Source organism: Papilio machaon, chromosome 7 (genome assembly GCF_912999745.1).
Source record: "Papilio machaon chromosome 7, ilPapMach1.1, whole genome shotgun sequence".
Classification (NCBI taxonomy): domain Eukaryota; kingdom Metazoa; phylum Arthropoda; class Insecta; order Lepidoptera; family Papilionidae; genus Papilio; species Papilio machaon.
In genome coordinates this window covers 6,912,724-6,935,525 of record NC_059992.1, presented here as the reverse complement: position 1 = coordinate 6,935,525, position 22,802 = coordinate 6,912,724, and the positions used below count along the sequence as shown (strand labels likewise).

Here is a 22,802-nt window from a genome sequence, read left to right as displayed (position 1 = left end):
CTCGAACACTTTCCCCATCGGGAGGAAACACTTATAACCGTCTAATAGATGCTGACAACGAATAAGGATATGGTTAAGTTGAAATTGTCACTAAGTTCTCTGCGGTTAGAAAATGTCGGTACCACGTAAACATCAATTATTTTTATTGCTCGATCAGACCAGAAACATTTTGCTTCCTATAAAAGTACATTTATAGAGTAAATTATGAAATCAGAAAGTATTCTATCAATTTAATTCTCCCAGAAGACATTAAACGCAATATTTTAACAAAAGAAACCATTTGTCATTTACTTACCTATCTAGTTAATTACACAATGTTGGCAACAGTGTAGATAAAAGTTTGTAGAATTGATGTAAGTTACATTAAATGGTTTCCATCTAAGCCTTATAAGTCAAGTATACGTCTTTTGTTTTCGGCTTAGATCCGTTAACACAAAAAGTTGTTCCGATTAATATCAACCTTATTATATAAATATCCTACCAGATAGGTGAAATGTAAACAACGTGAGAGTCGCATTAATATCAGTATCACGATTCATTAATACTTTAATTTATATAATTTTAATTCAGCCAATGTATTACCTAACTTTGCCCATAAACTAACCGAGTATCCAACATATTAATTGTCAAGTCATCACTTAAGTTACGTCACATAATTCACTTTATCCGAATTGTATTAATTTTAAATTAAATACTGGTATTCGTTATCGAAGTTTCCATTAAAAAGTAACACAACTTACGCAATAGTCAATATCGTACCGAATGAAACTTATTAAAAACACAACAAAGCAATTTTGTAATCATTACAAATTTGAACAAAAGATACTGTCTATCACTAGCACAGGTGATGACGGGTGTCAGACTACGTAACAATTATGGATTTCATATAAAACAGGCCAACAATATTGGTTCTATGTCAATTACATTTATTTTTATGCACCGAATATATCGTCACCTTCAATAATTGAAATCTGTCAAGCAAACCGAATACCTCAAGTTAATTTTTTAACAGTGGTAAACGCCAGCAATAGCATCAGTTGCACGTGCACGAATGGGCCGGCACGCCCGGTGAAATACCATGACCACACAAAAGATAAGCGTGAAGTGCAAGCAATTCCGCGTTGCATCTAATGAGTGTCGTGCCGAAGTCCTAATTACGTTACTCTTTCCATTCCCACCCTTTACTTATAAAGAGCAGTGGATTTGACTGAGAACGGGACGCATAGGAAAGAGATTCTCTTTTTGGCGTCCCTTCGTCCGTCGATTAAAGGTTGTGGAATGGTCTGTCCTCGGCGGTATGTCCAAACTGCTACGACTTAGGGTCCTTCAAGAAGCGAGCGTATCACCATCTCAAAGGCCGGCAACGCATCTGCGATCCCTCTGGTATTGCAGATGTCCATGGGCGTCGATGAACACCTTGCTGTTCCCGCTGCTCGTTTGCCCCCTTCTCTTATAAAAAAAAGGTAGGCAATGCATCTGTAATTATCTCCGAAGTTCATAATTTCAAATGAAAATTTTTCACAAAACATTAGTGTAATTCTATGGCCAGCCGTAGACAAAATCACACACGATAAGCGATAAAAATTAGATTTAAGTATTGAGCCAGATTACTTAAAGCGAATGGTATATACTGCCAAGTTCAATAAAATATTAATGGGGAAAACAAAGAAAATGTACATCCTGTAAGAGGCGTATAAAAGTTAAGTTATACCGCATAGTAAAGTTTTAATGGAAAAAGTTTCAAACGGCCTCTGGCAGTTTTATTAATTCATGCTGCCATGTTGTTCGCTCGCATTGCATTCAGTTATTATTAGCTTAGTTGTCACGGTGACTGGATAATAAGGTCCGAGTTCTCGCTCGATTCCCAAGACCATAAAATGTTTTGAACCATGCAGATGAAGACTATAGATAAAAGACTATGGATATTTAAAAAAAATCAAATAACAAATAGTAAAGAGTGACCAATTCTTATTTGCGAGAAACACAAACTAATTTACACAAGCAAGCAGTTCAACATTGATACCCACCATTCTCATGTTCCTAGGTGGAAAACAAACTTTTTTCACGCCGGTCCTCTTTCGCCCAGTCAACCGCACTGCATCCATATTTGTTAATCACCAAAATCACATTACTGGACTACAACTACATTGCGACTATGTTAGCTCTATACACTGATATGACTATGTTACACAATTTAATTGTAAAATAGACTCTTCCATCCTACGTTGTCGACACCACACTACCGAAAACACAGCCATTTTTATATTACCTAACGAATTGTAATTCAAATAATTACAATTCATATAACAGTACTTAGAAAGGTCACAAAACAGCAACTATTTCACAACACGGTCGGCTTAAACTGAACTTCGAATACAGCCAAAGGACTGGATAAATTTTGCGACGAACACGCGATTCGCGGGCACATACATAAATTTACGTAGATATCGAAAGTTCGCGAAACTATCATTGGCTGTATAATATCTATTTGTGCTATAAATCTCGATCGACGTTATTTTACAAGGCACGCCTTTAGTGCAGTTCGTTAGAAGTGATAACACAAGGTGAACAGCACTACATGCCAGCGACACTTGGGAAATAGGAGCCGATCATTCGCCGAGTGCACGAAGAATATATTATTACAAACTTTACACTTTATTAAAAAACACACGTGATGATAAAACGTGACTGAGAACCGTACTAATCATTGTTTTTAAAAATGTTTTAAAACGTATAATAAAAATATCCAGTCCAAAGGTAAATAATTTTAAATTTATAACGTTCCAAGATTCACGTAAGCTAACAAAATCTTATGATATAGCACAGCCATATAACCGCAACTATGGCTCGGTTCACGCGAGCGCCAGGCGGCTCCTGGTACCCCAGTACGACGCGCAATTTAGCCTTCAACATGCAACCTCGGTGCCAATAAAAAAACATATCTAGTATCTAATAAAAAAATAATAGCCATGTAAATACCTGGATTAGGTAAATTATTGTTTAAAAAACGAAATACAAATTTAAACCGCTCTAACGCTTATTTTCTAGTGATAGAGACAACATACTCATACTAAGGTGGGAAATGAGTAATTGGCTACAAGAACTCAACGAAATAGTAAAGTGACGGCTGCCAATAGACATTAGCAATTGTAGATGCGGGCCTACCTTCAATCAACGGAGGAGGGAACACATAGAACATTTTCCTTCCTTAGTGTTCTCCTCTTCTACTTCCGCATCAAATCCACTTTCCCTTCCCATCCTTCCCTGATAAGGTAAAGGTGGAAAGATCAAGGTGACTAAAATTAGTGTGCACACTCCTCTGGCAAAACAGAATTGTTTGAAAAAGACCAGCTTTTTACTCTGAAGAATATAGCCCATAGCATTTAAATAATACACTATTAACAAGGTAATAACTATTGCTTAAAGAAACAAAATCTCTCCATAGTGACAATATGTGAACAAAACACTATTACACAGAACAATTAATACCCATGACATGTTGTTAGTTGTGCTTATTAAATTGTGTTAAAAACCCGCCCTAGATTGTATTGTATGGTCGTGGGATTTAGACACTACTTTTATTGTTCATAGGCTCCACATATTGACTAAATAGAAAGATAAACAATGGGCTTCAGATCTTTTTGCAACTATAATCAAACCTCATAAAATCAGGTGAAAAACACATGCTTTGTGCAATTCATGTACATTCATGGGGTACATTTAGAACAAATATAAAATTATGTTTTAATAGATTATTCCTTTTCATATGAATTTGGTATATAATAAAAAAAATCATTAATAATGTGATTTACTAATACTTTTCATAAGATGAAACCAAAAATTGTTTCAGTTTAAAGCATATAATTTCCTACAAAAACAAGTCTGGTTTTGGATGTTACCCATAGTCATGGGTATCAGAAGATTAACTTTAGTACCATAGATAATATATGATTTAAGTTTCAAGGTGGCCTGGCCTTTCAAACTACATACTAAAGCTAATCCTGCTTATAAAATAAGACACCAAGTTTCACAAGAATAAACTATTGTTAAGAAAAATTGTTGCTTCTTGCTTGATGTTTATCTTCACTTAATATATGTGTGAGTAATGCAAAACTTGATTAAATCCATTCTAATTTCTTTAACAAATTAGAGTGTATATGAATAATGACCTAAATTGACTTACTATTAATTGTAAAATTTAGTCCTATGGTCTATAAAATAAAAAGTGAGTTCATGTAAAGGAATTGGCCTTGTTTTTGACTTGACTTATAAAACTTTCTAAGATAAATAATGCTATTATTTAAACAACTAAAACAATACTTTTAACGATTAAAAATCTTTTTATTTTACTCTATATATAGATTTGTTCAACATAATTAAATATCTGTAAAGATACAAAATAAACTTACCACATTGTTATAGTTGAAGGCTGCAGCTCCTGAAGCGTAAAACTCCCTGTTCAATTTATCGCTCATTATGATTTGGCGCGAAACACTTGTATGTTAAATTGATTTTCACATAAAAACAACATTATATCTTCAGTGAAAACGCGAATCCTTATTATAATAAATTGAGAATTCCAGGGACAAGGGGAGCGTCCGAACTAACATTTCGATACGAAAGTTATCACACCGTTTCTTATATGAAATATCTAACATTAAGAAAACTGTAGATAAATTTACGATTTTTAGAGTCTTGTCTTAATTATTTTTATTTATTTTAATGTTTATTAATTTACTATCAGCATAAAATTCTTTTCACTTGACACTTTACCTTGACATATAAATATGAACCACAAACTATAACCATAAACCATTGTCACAGATAACTAAAATAAAAAAGCGTTCGGATACTTGCAACGGAAAATAATCCATAGAGATATAGAATGACCCTCAATAACATGAAAACCAAAATTATTTAACTACATTTTTTAGTTCATCCATAGTTCTTAATTTCAGAATAAAAGGCTAATACCAAAGATGTTTTTGTCTTCTTAATTAATGTGTAATTCGTCACTTTTTTCTTGTTTATGTCTCCCTGTATTAACTTTCCCTCATACTTCACTGCCACTTTGCTCTCCTAGTAATGTTACTAGTACTACTATATGCATGTTGCACATTCCACGCTAAAATTTTACTTCTTGATTTCGTACGTTTCATTTGAGTTCACTACACAAGTGAGCATTCGCATTTTTGACGGCTAAATAAATTTTACACCATTTTTCAGGTGAAGTTAAAGTTAAGTCGAAAACTGCATATACTTTTATTAACTGTTATACTTGAATCACAATATTAGTATTTCGTTTGTTACACCATATGTAAGTAAATATTATTGCTTTTCACCATTAAGTCTTGTTATGCATTTATCGAGATATTTTTGAATGCCATCTGATCCCATACGCTCTTCTATGATTTTTAAGGATAAGGTGAAGACCTCCCATGCTAAGTCTTCATCCCGGGAGAGTTCAGACGGAGCACAATAGAAGCAGTTATTGAAATATAATCCAGTTACATTTTCTAATTCACTGGCTACTGCTGTGTAGACTGGTGTTGCTGCTGCTTGTTGCTAGAAAAATAAAAGTGTTTTAAGAAAATCTATGGTATAAAATTGTTGTCTATTTCAAAATAAACTATACCTAGTATTGTGTGTGCAGTGTGTGAATGACTTACCATTGACTTTGTAAATGGCCTAACAATGAAAAATAAAAGTCTAAATAACCACCAGGATTTACTAAGATTAGTGTAGACCATATTTCCTGGGTGTAGAGAGTTTACACATATTTGTTTATCCCTCCATTCTTCACTTAAAATCTGGAAAAATAAAAAAAAGTATTTTTTAAATTTATATTTGACATGAACTACCAAGCATGTTTGTACAAACAATCAACTTTTTCATATTACAGTGTCTGTAGTCAATGTTATTTAAAATTTTTGTATGCATGTTGAATAAATTGAAAAATTACTGGACTTGATTTCAAAAATTCTTTCTCCATTAGAAAGCTACATATCACTGTGTAACATTAGGCCGACAAATGATATAGTTGATAATTATGTTAAATTGACGATGAAAAAGGATTTACCTTAGCTACCATCACCATGTATAATTTGGAATTATTATAGGCCATCATAGAACTATATGAATCTCTGGTCATTGCAACATTCTGCTGATTAAATACATTTTTCAATGAGGCAAATCTAAAAAAAATGCATTCACAACTGTAAGTTTTTGGTAATAATTAATTATGTTTTATCATCAAACCTATGACCCCATAATATAATCATCAGTTTTAAACAAAAATCATAGGCGTTACTTAATTGATAAACATGAAAAAAAGAGGAACAGGAATTTGTTAATAAGGTGTAAATAATAAATACAGAAATTTCACACTCACCTATGAGATTCTGAAGATACAAATATAACTCTAGTGCCTTTCTTCAACAGTGGTTCCAATAATAGGGTAAAGTATAAGTGAGCTAAATAATTAACTTGGAATGTAGTTTCTAGTTTATCAACAGTTTCTGTGTAAGGTAATCCAAATACTGCTGCATTCAATATTAATATGTCCAGATAACTAAAAAAATCATTTAAAAGTTTATAAAAATATATCACTCAGCCTTATTTTATATAAAACTAGCTTTTACCCGCGACTCCGTCTGCGCGGAATAAAAAAATTCACACAAGATAAAAAAGTTCCCATGTCCGTCTCCTAGTTCTAAGCTACCTCCCCACCAATTTTCAGCTAAATCAGTTTGACCGATCTTGAGTTATAAATAGTGTAACTAATACGACTTTCTTTTATATAAGCAGGAGTCCTAGGGCCTCGCTTATTGAGGTTTCTTTTCTGAGTTTGTCGCTTATGGACATTTTCTGCGGAAACAGAGAATGACTCTTGCCATCGAGGTTCGACTGTATTACGACACATTATTTGATATTTTACCAATGTGTTTTTCCATTTTCGATTTACATATGTACATTTATCCGACATTCATACGGTGAAGGAAAACATCGTGATGCAACCTGCACATATCTGAGAAGAAATTCAATGATATGTGTGAAGTCAACCAACCCGCACTTGGCCAGCGTGGTTGACTATGGCCTAGTCACCCCTAACTTGGGGTAGACTCCGAGCCCCTCGGTGGGGACGTATAGTGAGCTGATGATGATGATGATGATGATTTGATATTTACACATTCAACTGTTTAAGAAATAATATCTAAATAGTAACTACTTTATATAGTTTATGATTAAATATTTTAACAAAATTCATTTTTAAAAATAAATGTTGAATCAAATTGGAGAAAGGAATTTATTTAAAACATACTCTGAAAAAATAGTCTTCACAGTCATCGCACATTTCTTTACACTCTCCAATGAAGCTAAATCTAAATGAATAGATTTCAGATTATCCTCCGATGCATTGGTTTCTTTAACAATGTCAGACATTGCTTTTTTAGTAGCTTCCATGTTGCGGTTTGCCATTAGAATGTTACAACCATGTCTTGCCAGTGATTTGGCAGTTTCATATCCTATTCCAGCATTACAGCCAGTGATTAAGGCAAATTTCCCAGATAAGTCTATTCCATGTAAGACCTGAAATATTATTATTATTATACTAGCTGTCGCCCGCGACTCCGTCCGCGCGCAGTTAAAAAAAAAAAAGAAAAATAGATGTTGGCCGATTCTCAGACCTACTGAATATGCTCACAAAATTTCATGAGAATCGGTCAAGCCGTTTCGGAGGAGTACGGGAACGAAAACTGTGACAAGAGAATTTTATAGATTAGATCTATTAAATACATGATGTTCTATTAATTTCCACCAGTTCAGCCGGAAAGTTATATGTAATTTTTTTCCTATGTTACAAATATCAAATATACTGATATACCTGAAATGCAGTAGTAGATGAATCAAATCTTTGACGAAAATCATTTACGTGTTTCTTTTCTTCAGTGGCGAATGCTAGTCTGGGATCTACATACGTTTTGTTACCGGTTTCTTGCTGAACGTATAAAGTTTCGCCGGTTTCGTCGACAGTTTTTGTCCAACCAAATGGTAAATCTTCTGGAATAACTTTCTTTCGACCAGTTCTAGGATGAGTCCATTGGATTTTGTTTGTGCAAGAACTGTAATAACGTATTGATATAATAAACCAGCTTTCAACCAATAGAAGAATAATTTAAAAATTCATACTTAACAAAGTAGACATTTCCATCGTCAGTTGACTTTTCTACCCAGCCAGGAGGAAGTTCATCTTCACTGTCTGAATCTAGGTTTTGCATATTTTAAGTAAGAAAGTAAGCAAATCACGTTCCTAATTATTGTATTGAATGACGATAAATCACCGATAAACTAAACACGATAAATCGTTTTAGTTCTGTCAATGTCAGTGCCAGTGCCAGATGATGACAGTGTTTCATGTGTCAATTCAAATTGCAGAGTACAGACTAACAAAAATATAAAATTCAAAAATCAGAGTAAGTATTCAAAAGTATTTTTTTTTTTGTAGTACTAGGTGGCAACAGAGAAATTAGTTCTCTAAATTCGCCAAAACAGCGAAGTGACCGCTGCCCTTAGACATCTATACGCAGATGGGTTGCCTACCTATTAGTCGACGGAAGAGGTACACAGAAAGAGTAATTTTCCTCTTTTTCTTTTTTTTTCCTAAGCGTAGCCTCTTCCGCAATATCTACCTCTCGATTCCATCCCTACCATACAAGAAAAGGGTGAGAAAGGGAAGAGGATCAATAATAGACCTCCAGCATTTACACTCATCAGACGAAATGCGGAATTGCTTTACACACACGACTTTATTTAATGTAAAAATCATGTTTGAATAATATATTAGTTTGAATAAGTTTAATTTAAACAACCAAAGTTATAGGAAATAGACAATTCGAGAACTCAAGGGTAATTTCGGTTGTGGCAAAAACAATGGTTATCAAAAGAATAGATGTAAATAAAAGACAACGTTAAAAACGACACAGGTTGCAGGTTTTTTCTGTAGGGAACAATGGTCTTAGATATTAAAGTTAAATAAAAACTAATGGAAAAGAATGTTCAACTTAACCATAGTATAACTTACTTTATTTATTACATAATACAAAATAATTTTAAAACAACTGTAGTTTTGATTTCCTTTTTTTAAATTAAAACACCAACTGTTATAATTTCGTGATTTCAATGCTTGTTTTGTCATGTTCCTTGGATTTGTCATTTGGAAGGCAGAACGAGAAAAATGCACAAACTGAAACAGAAACATGGCAATAGTAAATTGAATTAAAAAAAAAAACATCGACATTCAATGTAACTTACTTAATAACAAACCGCCGAAAATGTAGAAATTAGCCACACAACCGGTGTTTATAAGTGAGCCGACCAGGTTTGAACCAAAAATTGCTCCTGTACGACCAACCATCATTACCAAACACATTGCCATACCTCTGAAAATTTTTGTCAATTTAAAATGATATTAAGAAAGAAGAGCGATATAGACCGACAAGGATATGTGACCCGGTGAGCGTCAGTCAAATTAATTATGACAGCTCACAAGCGCCCCCCTGTCAATATCAAAACTGTCATAAGTTTCTTTTCGTACTGTGGATGTCATGTATTATTTTTTTTTCTTTTTAAGCAAGTATAAGTTTCTCGTAAGATGATTTAATACCACTGGGTATTTTACCTTAGATGTGTAGGAAAAATGTCCGTAGTGTACGCCCCAATAGGTCCTATTGCAAGTGTGGTCATCACCAATGACTGCATGAATATCACTAGGAGGACACCATTCTTTACAAAGTTGATTAAAACGCAGCAAACACCGGTGGTTAGGAGAACGAAGGATATCAATGTCTTTTTGCTAATAACTTTTACGCTGATGCTAACTGGCAACGCGACGATACTGCACAAACAACACGCTGTAAAACTTATGAGAGAGGTGTTGGTGTTAATAGAATCGTCACATGTGACGTTATTTATTGAATTCTGGGGAAAGAAAGAGAAAAATATATTTTTAAATACACAATTTAATAGAACTTCATCTTTTAATAGATTTAAATACAACAACATCTGTATTCTAATGTTAAGCTACTGCCTATCCATAATAAGTTAGGTGGTTAATCTTACTATTTAAACTAAGTAATCTTACTAATATTATAAATGCGAAGGTTTAGATGGATGGATCGATGGATGGATGTTTGTTACATGGTATCTCTAGAACGGCTACATTGATCTCGCTGAAATTTGGAATAGATGTAGACCATAGCCTGGAAGAACACATAGGCTACTATTTAAGTTTATTTTTAATTTCCCGCGGACGGAGTCGCGGGCAACAGTAAGTAATGAAATAAATATGCGATACCGTTGGTAGTTCCTGGACTATGACATCACAAGCAGAAGCTCCGTTCAGACCACCAAATAGAATTATTCTATTCACAAAGTCAGGGGTCCAAACGTAAAGGCCACTCAAACTGAAAGAAGAAAATGATCACGACGAGCGATTCTCATGAAATTTTGTGAGCATATTCAGTAGGTCTGAGAATCGGCCAACATCTATTTTTCATAACCTCCCCCCCATTTAGTTTTTTTTTAACTGCGTGCGGACGGAGTCGCGGGCGACAGCTAGTCCAATTTATAAAATTGTTGTCTCTCTGTCTGTCAGCAAGTCTGCGTTTGTTCCGGGTAACCTCCGAAACTTGACTTGAAACCTCGATTTTGACGTGACTGTGACGGGAAGGTAGCTAATGTATGCGGCTACTTTTTTAAATTCCGCGCTTACGAGGTAAGGTACGATACATTTTAAAAATTAAGTACTTACTTTGCATAAACTCCGAAGAGCAAGAAACTATTTAGAGCTATCCACTTAATGTATGGAGGCTGCAACAAAGGAGCTGACTGTCTTTTCAACGAAGAGCGGAAACCGTAGCTATCTGTTTGTCTGTTAGGCTCTCTTTTTAAGGTTTTTATCTAAACAAAAAAAATCCCAAACCTAATACAGAAATCTAATAAAAATAAATTTTCCATTATTAAAGATGTTATTAGATCTCTAACCGGTGGTTTCTGGGAACAAAAACCCGTTTAAAACATATTGTTATCTCTGTTTTGTCAAATATAATGCAAGGATGACGATATGTTTTATACAGAAATTTTGGTATCAGAACCCAATGGTAAATTAGATCACAGAATAATGAGTTCTGTTTGATTTCAAATAACTAAGCTTATTCTATTGAGTTTCTTTATAACCGTGGGTTTCCACTTGTATAAAAACTTTATCTCTGTCTTTTTTAAATAGAATGAGAGGGATGTCAATATGTTTTGTACACATTCGGCAGTAGAAATAAGGATACATTATTATTCAAAAGAATTAAAGGTATCTACTATAGATAGAACAATATTTTAAAGACTTACAGGATAATCATTGAGTGCTTTCTTCTTGTTTTTAGAATATATTATTTTCAATATGTTAAGACTTTCTTCGATTCTATTTTGAGACATGAGGAATTTGGGACTTTCCGGCGCATCATATGCTAGGATGGCAGCTATGATGAAAAAACTTCCATAGGCTAGGCATAGCAATCTCCAAGGTCGAAAAACGTAAATACCGAATTCTAATTTGAAGTCTAAAGATAGAATTCCCCACGCCAATACTAAAAAAAAAATTAAAATTCTTTTAATCTACTTAGTAAAAAATAAATGTAAGAAATGTATAAATGGTAAACTCACAAGGCACTAAAGCGGAACCCATTATTTGTATGGGATTCATAACAGTTGCCGCCACATCTCTGTATTTCGGTGGCAAAATCTCGGCAATATAGGTGTAAGGCGCGGCTGCAGTACACGATATACTGAAATTAACATGATAAATAATTAACAATTCATAGAAAACTTTAAAATTCGACCAACTGTAGTACTTTTTAGAAGCCAAAAAAATATAAAACTGGCAGAAAGATACATATTAAAAATAATATATATAATACTTAATTTTACTAATATTATAAATGCGAATGTTTGGTATAAATTTGGTATAGATGTAGAACACTGTCTGGAAGAACACAGGATACTAACAAGCTTTTTTTATTTCCGCGCAAACGAAGTCGCGTGCATAAGCTATATATTATAAACATGTATACTGTAGACATATGTATTTTTAAATATACATAACTACTTACCATAATGATGAAAGTAGTTTACAAACAGCAAATGTTATTAAGTTTGGCATAAATGCAGATATTATTGAAAATATACCAGCGAACAGTGAACTGTAAACTAGAGCTCTTTTCCTTCCCCACGTATCGATAAGATAGCCCCAGGGAAACGAAGACGCTAAAATACCTAAAAATTAGAAACCTTTATTTAACGATGTTCAATGTAGTTGGTTGCATAAATACTTAAGAAATAGTAAGTAGCGGAAAAGAGAACTTAGACTGTAACTGTGCATTTCCACTGCCTTTTTTTAAATAATATCAGGGAAAAAGAGATTTTATTTTGGAAATCCACTGTAAAATATAGAAGAGCTAAGTCGATCACGGAAATGTACCGCAATTACATTTTTCATTCAGCTCATTAATTACATGAAAACGGCTTAATTCGTTATCATCTTAATTATTCTTATCTTAGTTAAATATGCCACATCCAAAACCTTTCACTTTCCTGTAATAAAGCCAAACCTACATTCTTGTAAGTATCATTACGTCTTTATTAATAAATGAAAATCAATGTTTGTACTTTGTCTAACTTAACACATTTTGATTACAAAATACTTAACAAATTTTGATTAAATTTTGTTAGAGTATTTTTAGGACGCCGCGGACGGTTTCTATCTTATTTCTTTCATTACGTGGCATTGTAATGCATGGCGAGTTGAACGTGTAAGGAGTATAAAATACATACCTATGTAAGGTATCGACGCAATAATCCCCCGCTGCCCTTCGTTCATCTGCAGATCACACTTAGCTGCAGGCAAAACAAAGCCATATCCAAATGGTTCTATCGTCGATGTTACTATGAAAAATGCTAGTATCAGGCAGTATTTGATATTATAGTAACCAATACCTGAAAAATTATCAGTTGATAGTATTCTATAAAAATATCCAGAATTTGAATGATGATGATGTTTTTTTATTTTTTTATCTGTACTAAATATTATAAAGGGGATAAGATTTGATTGTTTGTTTGCATTGAGTACGCTCCGAAACTACTGAACAAACTTGAAATATTCTTTCACTGTTGGGAAGCTACACTATCCATGGGTGACATAAGCTATATTTATTGACGAAGTCGCGGGCAGCAGTTGCCCGTAACATGCAAATTAGTGTTTGACAAAGATCCCACGTGATGTTACCTGTTGTCGAAAGAATCTAGTTAAGTTAAGTAAAGTTTAGTTAGAGCCTCTACTTTTGAAAACCTCCGTCATACTTAGTCTTACACGGAAACACTGACGCCGGCAATAACTTTTATGTATTCATCGTTTTTCTTGAAGTGAAATAAAAGTGAAAAAATAAATTTATATAAACATACCAGCTACATCCAGGGCTTGATCTAAGTCTGCTTCGTAAATACATTTTTCCTGTATCCTCCCAGAATTCGTTTTTCCTTTGCATATTCCGAATTTCATTGTAAAAATGATGGCAGTAGAAAATTGTTAAATTTGAATATAGACACAACTGCTCTCCTTTAACACTGTATATTAGTATTAGTTAAAACAGGTTTGCTATCAATTTTTTGAGGCTGAACGCACAAATTATTTTAGTAAAACTCATTCATTCTACTTTAAAAACGTATTGGCTGCTTGAGATACATTTACGGCTGCAATGTTTAAGAATTAACTTCGTTCGGATCTATGTATTTATAGGTATATAATAAAAATTACGAAAGATCGTCTATCTTTGATATTTAATACGAAATGCATATTTAATATATATGTATTGTGAATACAATAAATATTTAATGTTTTTAAAATGTATCTTAGTGGTATTTTGCCAACAGAATTATAATATATATTTTCTTTTCTCTGTTTAAAACATACCGTTATCACTGTTGTGGCAAAGATAAAACCGGACGATATGTTTTATAAACAGATTTTAGTGTCAGAAACCCACGGTTAATACTCTTTTGGATGATTTTAATTCGGAACTAAATAAAAAATGCAAGGATAAAGTAGGCCTTATGTATGGATAAAAACAAATTTTATTCGTAAATATAATCTTATGCTACTCGACTTAAACTAAATTTGTACATTTGATTTATGATTCATCTGTTTTACATCACAATTTTGTCGTTATCGGCTCTTTCGTTTGTTTCTTTTTAGAACCCGGCATCAGGAACGATAGAAAACCGCAAACTGAAAAAGATAAAGATTACAGTTATTATTGTAGGTACTCACCCCTAACTTGGGGTAGGCTCCGAGCCCCTCGGTGGGGACGTATAGTGAGCTGATGATGATGATTGTAGGTATCATATAATCATATCGTGTCAGTTTTTATTAGAAAGAAAGATTAGCTAATTATTCTCGGTACTTTTATGATCATCTTGTTGCTTCGGTCCGTTGAAATCCATTGGTGAGATGAAATTAAACTTCAACTTACACATTAAAAATCCTCCGAAGAAATAAAATGTTGCCTCACAGACTGCGTTTAACATAATGCCTGCGACATTAGCTCCAAACACGGATCCTACACGACCGATCATCATTGATAAACTAACTGCCATACCTCTGCAAAGAAAAATACAAAAATATACACTAAGAAAAAATATAAATTGAACGACTCTGATTATAGCGTTTAATTCATTATTCGGTGCTTTTAACAACAACGTTCTTTGCCTTCATTACTCGTAGCTCTTGGTCTTGCATTGAGTTGTTTATGATAGACGTGTAGATATGTCCCAGATATTACTAACCTTAGATGTGTTGGGAATATTTCTACAGCGTAAGCATTGACTGGTCCTATCGCCAATCCGAGCACTGGCAACGCTGATAAGAATATAGCAAACAAAATATCTTGTGTGACCACGTTGATCAGTATACAGAATAGACCGATTATCAACTGGACCGCTATCAGCAAGTTTTTCTTGCCGATGACCTTTACGGTGCTACTGACTACGATCGCGATGACTGCGCATGTCACGTTTGCCACAGAATTTATGAGGAAAGTCATCGTGTCTAGTGTATCGTCACATTCGGCGAAGTCATCAGCAGTCTAAAACAAAAGACAACAAACATTTTTAGATTACTTTTTGTGGAAACAGGAAACAAAGAAGTAAAATTTACTGACTTAAGCGTTATTATGAGGCATATAGTTAACCACTTATCTACCTACCTTCGGTATTGTAATTGTGGTTATAATTTATTAGCTAATGCTACAAAACATAACTTATACGTACACTGTTAAGTCGTTGAGCAATAACTTCGCAAGCTGTGACCCCCTCGCTGTCGCCTGTCAGTACCCGGTTCAACACGTCTGGTATCCAAACATTAAGACCATTTATTCTGGAACCACCAAGTAAATAACACCGAATAGCGACATTTAACAATTTAAATTGAAATTAATTACAAAAAGAAATGGCGAAAATACTCACGTCGAAAAAATACCAAAGAAAATAGTACTGTTGAGTGCCATCCATTTTAAAAAGGGTGGTTTAAACAAAGGTACCGATTGTACTTTTAGTGACGTAAAGAATCCAGGCTTTTCTTTTTTAACATATTCGTCTGTATTTAGGCTTTTAATCTGAAAATGAAAAATACAAATGAACACTTACTAAATTATAAAACAAAGTGGTACTGTTGATCCTCTAACTGTTTGTATTTGTACACAAATTAAAAGCTAAATATAATGCTTAATGTTCCAACAATCTACTTCTTCACGGAAAAGACGTATCGAAAATCATAAATAATTCACTGCAATAACTACAAGCTAATACAGAAGTGTAATATAGGTACATACAGGATATTCATCCGGAGATTTTCTTTTATTTTTCGCGTACATCATTCTCAATAGGTCGAGGGTTTCGTCAAATCGTCCTTGAGATATCATATATTTCGGGCTCTCTGGTCCACATATCAGCAGTAGCGCAGCTATTATAAATAAAGAGCCGTACATAATTGTGAGTAGTCTCCATGGTCGAAATTCATAAGCTCCGAAATCCACTCTAAACTCCAACGGTAGTATAGCCCAGGCAAACACTGGAAAACAAGCAATAATATAATGTAATAATTAGTCAATAGAGAAAAAAAACAAATCCAAGTTCAAGAACACAATTCGTCTGTATAACCATCCAATGAAAAGCAAGTATTGGTTAAATTCGATGTCAAACACTGTCAAAAACACCATACGAATTGGAAGTAATTGCCGACTGTCGGAAAGTGATGCAGGAGTTTTCTGGAGTATTCCAGGATCATAATAGAGACTAAAAAAACCTTTTAAAATAGTGACTATTGGACTGTTAATAAACTAGTCGGTTTATAGATGAAGCACATCATGCAAAGGTTTTATTGATAAAGGAACATACTTACAAGGAACTATAGCAGATCCCAATATTTGCATCGCGTTGGTGACAGACAGAGTGATGTCTCTATACTTAAGGGGGACGAGTTCTCCTATAAATGTGTACGGTACCGCAGCCGGACATGCTATACTGAAAACAAATGCATATCTTATTTTAAATGCGAATGTTTGGATGGATGGATGGATGTTTGTTTGAAGGTATCTCCAGTACGGTTCCACGGGTCTCGACAAAATTTGGCTCAGATGTAGATCATAGTCTGGAAGAACACATAGGCTACTTATTATGATTTTTTTTAATACCGCGCGGACGGAGTCGTGGGTGACATCTAGTTGTTTATAAATTGAAGTAAAAAATGTATGGTCTAGATTTCGTATCGATGATTAAAAAAAAGGGAAATAATTAGTCAGACCAAAAGTTGCAGAAGAATATTATTTACAAACAGAGTTTAAGTTAAATATTGAAGTTCCTAATTTTAGCTAAAGTGAAGTAAGTAAACGAAAATAAAAATTATTAGGGATTAATTAAGGACTCGTAAACGACCTTTTATAATTAGACTTCAATAAATTAATTATCAATAGTCACCGATTAAGTAAACATTTCTCTTGTGTATAAGAATGTTAAAAGCGGTAATAATCTATTAGATAGTTCCAACTACTGATGATTTTTATATGAAAAAAACGACATTTAATGGATAAGATAAATATTTCATTAGTTGATAAAAAGACTATCCACATCATCATGAAGAATAGAATATCGAAGAGATAAAAATACGCAACTATGAAAAGTATTTCGTAATATTTTATTAAATACTTATAAGCTATCATAAATATAGTAATCTGGAAAATTTTATAGCTCTAAAATGGTGTAATAAAAATATAGTAGTTTTAATACCTTACCATAATGCCGACAAGAATTTGCAAACAGTAAAACTAATGAAGTCAGGCATGAACGCGGACAGCACTACAAAGAACCCCGCCGCCAGAGAACTCAAGATCAATGACTTCTTCCTGCCACGAGTGTCCACCAAGTAGCCCCATGGAAATGATGTTAGTACAATACCTGTAAAAAACCTTTAAAATTAAACCTGTGAAGAATTTTAACGATACCGAAGACGAAGATATATAATTTTGTAGAAAAGAGATACAAAGGCGTTGCGGAAATGGTTTACTGCGGTTAGGAAAGTATTACTACGTAGTATACGTAGACTTTGAACAAGCTACCACCATTTTTTTTGCTGTCTTTGACTTCTTCAAACATAGAGCTTTCCTGTAATGTGCATATTATTCTTGTTCATGGTATTGGACCATAGATTTGCAGTGTACCATATACTATGAGGGTTTTATTAGACAAGTGCACGTTCATATGAACCGCCCGGCAAAATGAACGATAAATAGGTAATATTTGAATTGATCTTGTGCAGATGGATTTTCCGCACTGGACTGCACGGTCATGTCAACTTGACTTATCGTAATTTATAATTCCAACATCATAAATTATAGAGCTGTACGTATAAGATAACATTTCTGGTATGTTATACGTAATAGATTATAACTTACCTATGTAGGGTACCGAGGCTAAAAACCCTCGCTGTCCGTCTGTTATATTTAAATCGCATTTAGATGATGGTAATATGTAGGAGTAGCCGACTGGTTCAACAATCGCTCCTATGAGGAACAGGGCCAACACTAAACAGTATTTGACATTATACCAGCCGAGACCTAGAAACATGTTTTTCAGTTAACAAAAGTAAAAGGAAATATACAAAGATAGGTTAAATATATATAAAAATATAATAATGACGAGTTTGAGCTAAGCTTAGAACTTATATTATGGATTTAGTGAGATTATGGAATTCTAGTAGTTCGCTATTATATTTATTTTTTTGTAAATTATACCTTAAAGTGAACGAAGTAATGTTCAATCTGCTCTATTGTGAATAATGTCAGCGGTAAGTTTGTCTAGCGAAGAACACAGATCTTGATTGTTCAGATAAAGTACAGTTATATCTTTACTATGAACCTTTGTCTCGCAAATGTAAATAAAAGTGTCAGCGATGATCGAGATCTTATTACTTAATATTTATTATTAAGGTTAGTATTTTTCCTTTATTTTATATTTGTTTTACGAGACTTCTTAATATGAGGAAAATGAGTTGACAGGAATTGCTTTGTTGAAAATGGCTTTTTTATTTCGTTATGAATAATACTAGTTGTATAACGAAATAAGCTCTCATCGTTATGTCTTTATCTTTGACAAAACAAAGATAACAATATGTGTCAAACGGATATTTTGGTCTTAGAAACCCACGGTTAATATATGAAATAAATAACACGAATTATATTTTAAACATTGAATATATAACTCTCAACATAAAATAGTAAACAACACACTTATCGGTTCATGACCACGACATTAATCAAAACATGTTATTAAAATGTTCGGTTTGAAATCATTTTAATATTTTTTGTCTTGCTAAACTCAATACTAAAACTGGTTGCCAAGTCAGTCACACTATTGTTTGGTATACTTGCATATGTTTAAACTAGTTCAGAATTTATTTTCACCTTACATTTTGAATTTTGCGATAACGTTTTTATCTTCTACTTAAATGTATACCTACATTTAGGAGGATGAAAAAAACTAATTTTTATTATGGCGGCTCCACACAGTGCCGTGAAGCTCCGTGAACAGGCGTGAATGTGAATGGTTTCCACGGGGTTCGTTTACGCACACGCTCGTTCACGTCATGTTCTTTCTTTTCTTAACTCATCCACATTCCTCTTTTTTTATTTTATTTAGTAAAAGCTGTGCCCGCGACTTCGTCCGCTGAAATACTGTCTTCGGATAGCATTTCTTTTAGGATAATTATTTTACTTTAACGACGTGCTATGATTTGATGTAAAAATGTAAAAGAACATAGAGAGAGGTGTGCCTGGACCGCGCCAAATGTAGGTCCTGGGTCCTACCTACCTCTCTGATTTATGTGTGTGAACATTTGTTGTTGTGATATTTTACTAAAACTTATACAAATTACAATAAAACATAATAAACTTAAAAAAAATTATCACGTAAACATCATATATTTCCATACAAACTTTCATCCCCTATTCTCTTTTGTTGTATTATAGCCTTGAGGGTAAAACTTTTACAAACTTCAAAATCATGTTTCTTGTTATCAAATCAGCAGCATAAAATATAAGTTTCAAGCTTCTAACTGTAAAAATGACGATACTTCCATACAAATTTTCACCACCACTTTCAACTCCTTCCAACCCCTTTTAGCATTAAAATGTAGCCTATGACCTTCCTCGGGGTGTAGACTATCTGTGTACGAAATTTCATTTAAATCCGTTCAGTAGTTTTGGCGTGAAAGCTAGACAGACGGAGTTACTTTCGCATTTATAAGGATAATAATTATTGTCATCCCTCATTTTGTTTTTCTTCCAACGCTGTTTAATACCTTTCTTACTTTTGACCTATAAATAGTAGTAATATTATATATATATAGTATATATTATAGCAGTAGTAGTAGTAGTAAGTAAATAGTAGTAATATTAGTAGTAATGTTTTTTACAGAAAAAAATTATTGCAGTAGCAGCTTCCACGTTCAGTACGTGGTGGGTTTCAAGAATGAATGTAAACATTCCGTTAATGTGGAAGGCAAGACTTGTTCCCTTAATTTGCGCGTAAATTCGCGCCCTGTATTCACGACATATTGTAAAGCCGCCTTTAATATAATATAAATAGTAATATTTTTATTATTTTTTTCCAATATGTGTTTCCCAATGTTACACGAAATAAATAAATAAATAAATAAAAATTAAATCGGACATATCTTTTTTGCTCTTCGCGTAAGAAGATTCTTTGAAAACTCTCACAGGATTGCCTTGCTTGAGGGGAGAGGATAATCGAAGTCGAGCCCGTTGAGGATTTCTTGAGATTTTCGTTTACTTAGGGTACTACTAACCGCGTGAGTAAGGTATGCAATGGTAATCGGGGTAGCATTGCTCAAGGTTGTATAATATATATAGATTATAAATGACTTAACTCACACCTAAGTTACAATCACATTTTATTGTCTTCGAAGATGTCTCTTTGCTTATTGACTTACGACACGGACTTCAGAGCCCATTTCGAATATAACAATGGCAAAGAGCGTTTTTTAAAAAACGAATCATAAAAGCGTTCTAGATTTGTTTTATCTTGTGGTATTTAAAACACAACTGCGATTCAAAAACTCATACAAAGAATCCAATAACAAATATAAATAATATAAATAATAATATAATAATAATAATATAAATAATGCTTCAATTGCGTTAATTATTAGAAAAAGGCAAACGTGAAAATATATCCTTAAATGGTGTTATCTAAAAATCCGTGTTATTAAAAACTGAAAGATATTATAGAGATAATTGAATGATTCACAACAAAATATGTGTACAAACCTGCGACATGCAAAGCGTGATCCAAAGTTGCTGAATTTTCGTTTTTCTTTTCAACGATCTCACTGACTGTGTCAACTTGATTTCCATTCATTGTTTATAATTATAATTAATTTAAGCATTTATATAAAAATTATGTCACAACATATTATTCACTTTTAATTATAAATGTCAAGCTGATATAGGCGCGATCGTCGACAGTGTGTACTTCTGCGCTGCTAATTTATGAATGTTTTGATAAAGTATACAAAGCTGATAATAACCTATGAAGTTAATTTATCATGTCATATAATTTAAAACGTTTAATTTGAAACACGTTACATTTTTCCTTTTCTACTTTACCATTTAACAAGAATGTTTGTATTATTGGTTATAATCAAGGTTAGCTTTCGCCTTTAAAAAGATGTCCATTATTGGATCTTTTACCCTTCCAACTCCCAAAAAGTATTCAAGTGGTCTTGTTCTATATAACTAAATGATAAATATTAATGTTTGTATAGGTATATGCTGGTTCTCTATGTAATCGTGAATTTTACTTTATTAAAATACTAGCTGTCGCGTGAATTAAAAAAAATACTTGGTAGCCCATGTGTTCTTCCAGACTGTGTTCTATATCTGTGCCAAATTTAATTAAGATCCGTTGAGCCGTTCCGGAGATACCTTCAAACAAACATCCGTCCATCCATCTAAGCTTTCGCATTTATAATATTAAGTAAGATTCTGTTATCTCTTAGAATTAAAGGCTTTATCATATTAACACCGGTGAAATAATAAAAATAATACCTTAAAGTAAAATGTAAATAAGTAAATTTTGTCACAAGAATAAAAAAAAAAATGTGTGCCGTCATGAGACGCCTGGCAGATGTGAAACATCGTGTGTGTACAAGTAATATGCATAAAAGATAATATTATTAAAATAAAATATATATATGTGTATACCTCAGTATAGCGTGGCGACCCGTCGCCACACCGTACACTCTACTACACATAATATATATATACCTTAGTATAGCGTGGCGACCCGTCGCCACGGCAAGCGTCGTCACGCCAACAATTCGGTTTACAAGTGATCCTATAGATGTTTTACATCAAAATACAATACGAGCTATGGCTTGCAGTTTTTGGCTATACTAGGTCTCTACTTTATCAACAAATTATAATCTTGATAAATTAATAACGATCCGTGTGAATAGATTACCGTCATTTTTATTGTTTACGGTGGAAACACACGGAAACGTTATCAAGATCGAATCGACAAGTACATATGTGATGTTCATTATAATACTACTAATGTAGTGACACACTACTACTAATAATTATTAATGCATTGGAAAAATTATTAGTTACATCATCTACAGTATGCTACACCTTTCTGTGGAACAAACCCGTGATAAAATATTTATATTATACCGTTACAATTATGCCGTCATATTTTTATAACATCATAGGAAAAAAAGTGGACAAAATGGTTATACACCATTTTGTCCACGTTTTTTCCGGACACCATGTATAAAACATAACCATAAAACAGTTCATTATATTTATAAACATTATTATATAACCCAACTAATTACTAACGCCACAGTCGTAGTTAAAATTGTTTTTCAAAATGACGACATAAGTATAATTTATTTCAAATATGTTATTTTTTTCAACAAGGCTATTTAATCTAAAACTAGCTGTCGCTGTGACTTCGTTCGCGTTTCTAACAAACATTTATCCATGTATATCTAAGCTTTCGCTTTTTCAATATTAGAAAGAAGTAAGATTTGACATTGTTACATTAAAAAAAAGTGTCTCGTTTGTTGTATTCATCCTAGTTTATTACTCTCTTTTTCGTCGTCTTCTTTTTTCTTTTTTCCC

At 33.3% G+C, this 22,802-nt stretch overlaps 4 protein-coding genes across 5 annotated transcripts in view; all 4 read right to left on the bottom strand.

Moving 5' to 3' along the window:
• The window catches only part of LOC106719402 (serine/arginine repetitive matrix protein 1), a 67,175-nt gene extending 62,447 nt beyond the window's left edge, over positions 1-4,728 (bottom strand). Inside the window, exon 1 of the mRNA XM_045678654.1 lies at positions 4,410-4,728. Within this exon, the coding sequence (XP_045534610.1) occupies positions 4,410-4,475 (66 nt within the window). The 5' untranslated portion in view covers positions 4,476-4,728. The remainder of the gene's footprint in view (positions 1-4,409) is intronic.
• Positions 4,729-5,148: 420 nt separating this feature from the next.
• LOC106719460 (WW domain-containing oxidoreductase) lies at positions 5,149-8,383 on the bottom strand. Of its 2 annotated transcripts, none has more exons than XM_045678694.1 (7): positions 8,196-8,277; positions 7,886-8,123; positions 7,322-7,590; positions 6,392-6,571; positions 6,080-6,194; positions 5,670-5,810; positions 5,149-5,565 (listed from the first exon to the last, which is right to left on the bottom strand). In XM_045678694.1, the coding sequence occupies exons 1-7, from the start codon at positions 8,210-8,212 to the stop codon at positions 5,329-5,331; spliced, it is 1,197 nt and encodes a 398-aa protein (XP_045534650.1). In that variant the 5' UTR covers positions 8,213-8,277; the 3' UTR covers positions 5,149-5,328. The 2 variants fall into 2 exon arrangements, with proteins under 2 accessions (XP_045534650.1, XP_014369290.2); XM_014513804.2 differs by having other exon boundaries at positions 5,150-5,565; positions 8,191-8,383.
• Positions 8,384-9,141: 758 nt separating this feature from the next.
• On the bottom strand, positions 9,142-13,609 carry LOC106719534 (synaptic vesicle glycoprotein 2A). The gene is made up of 10 exons (XM_014513891.2): positions 13,510-13,609; positions 12,883-13,044; positions 12,162-12,324; positions 11,716-11,837; positions 11,401-11,639; positions 10,811-10,959; positions 10,355-10,463; positions 9,680-9,978; positions 9,313-9,440; positions 9,142-9,244 (listed from the first exon to the last, which is right to left on the bottom strand). The coding sequence occupies exons 1-10, from the start codon at positions 13,604-13,606 to the stop codon at positions 9,162-9,164; spliced, it is 1,551 nt and encodes a 516-aa protein (XP_014369377.2). The 5' UTR covers positions 13,607-13,609; the 3' UTR covers positions 9,142-9,161.
• Positions 13,610-14,188: 579 nt separating this feature from the next.
• Positions 14,189-21,157, bottom strand: LOC106719535 (synaptic vesicle glycoprotein 2C). The gene is made up of 10 exons (XM_014513892.2): positions 20,943-21,157; positions 18,051-18,212; positions 17,391-17,553; positions 16,502-16,623; positions 15,933-16,171; positions 15,568-15,716; positions 15,373-15,478; positions 14,890-15,188; positions 14,577-14,704; positions 14,189-14,332 (listed from the first exon to the last, which is right to left on the bottom strand). Exons 1-10 carry the CDS (start codon positions 21,031-21,033, stop codon positions 14,256-14,258), a joined length of 1,536 nt encoding a protein of 511 aa, XP_014369378.2. The 5' UTR covers positions 21,034-21,157; the 3' UTR covers positions 14,189-14,255.
• Positions 21,158-22,802: the final 1,645 nt, after the last annotated feature.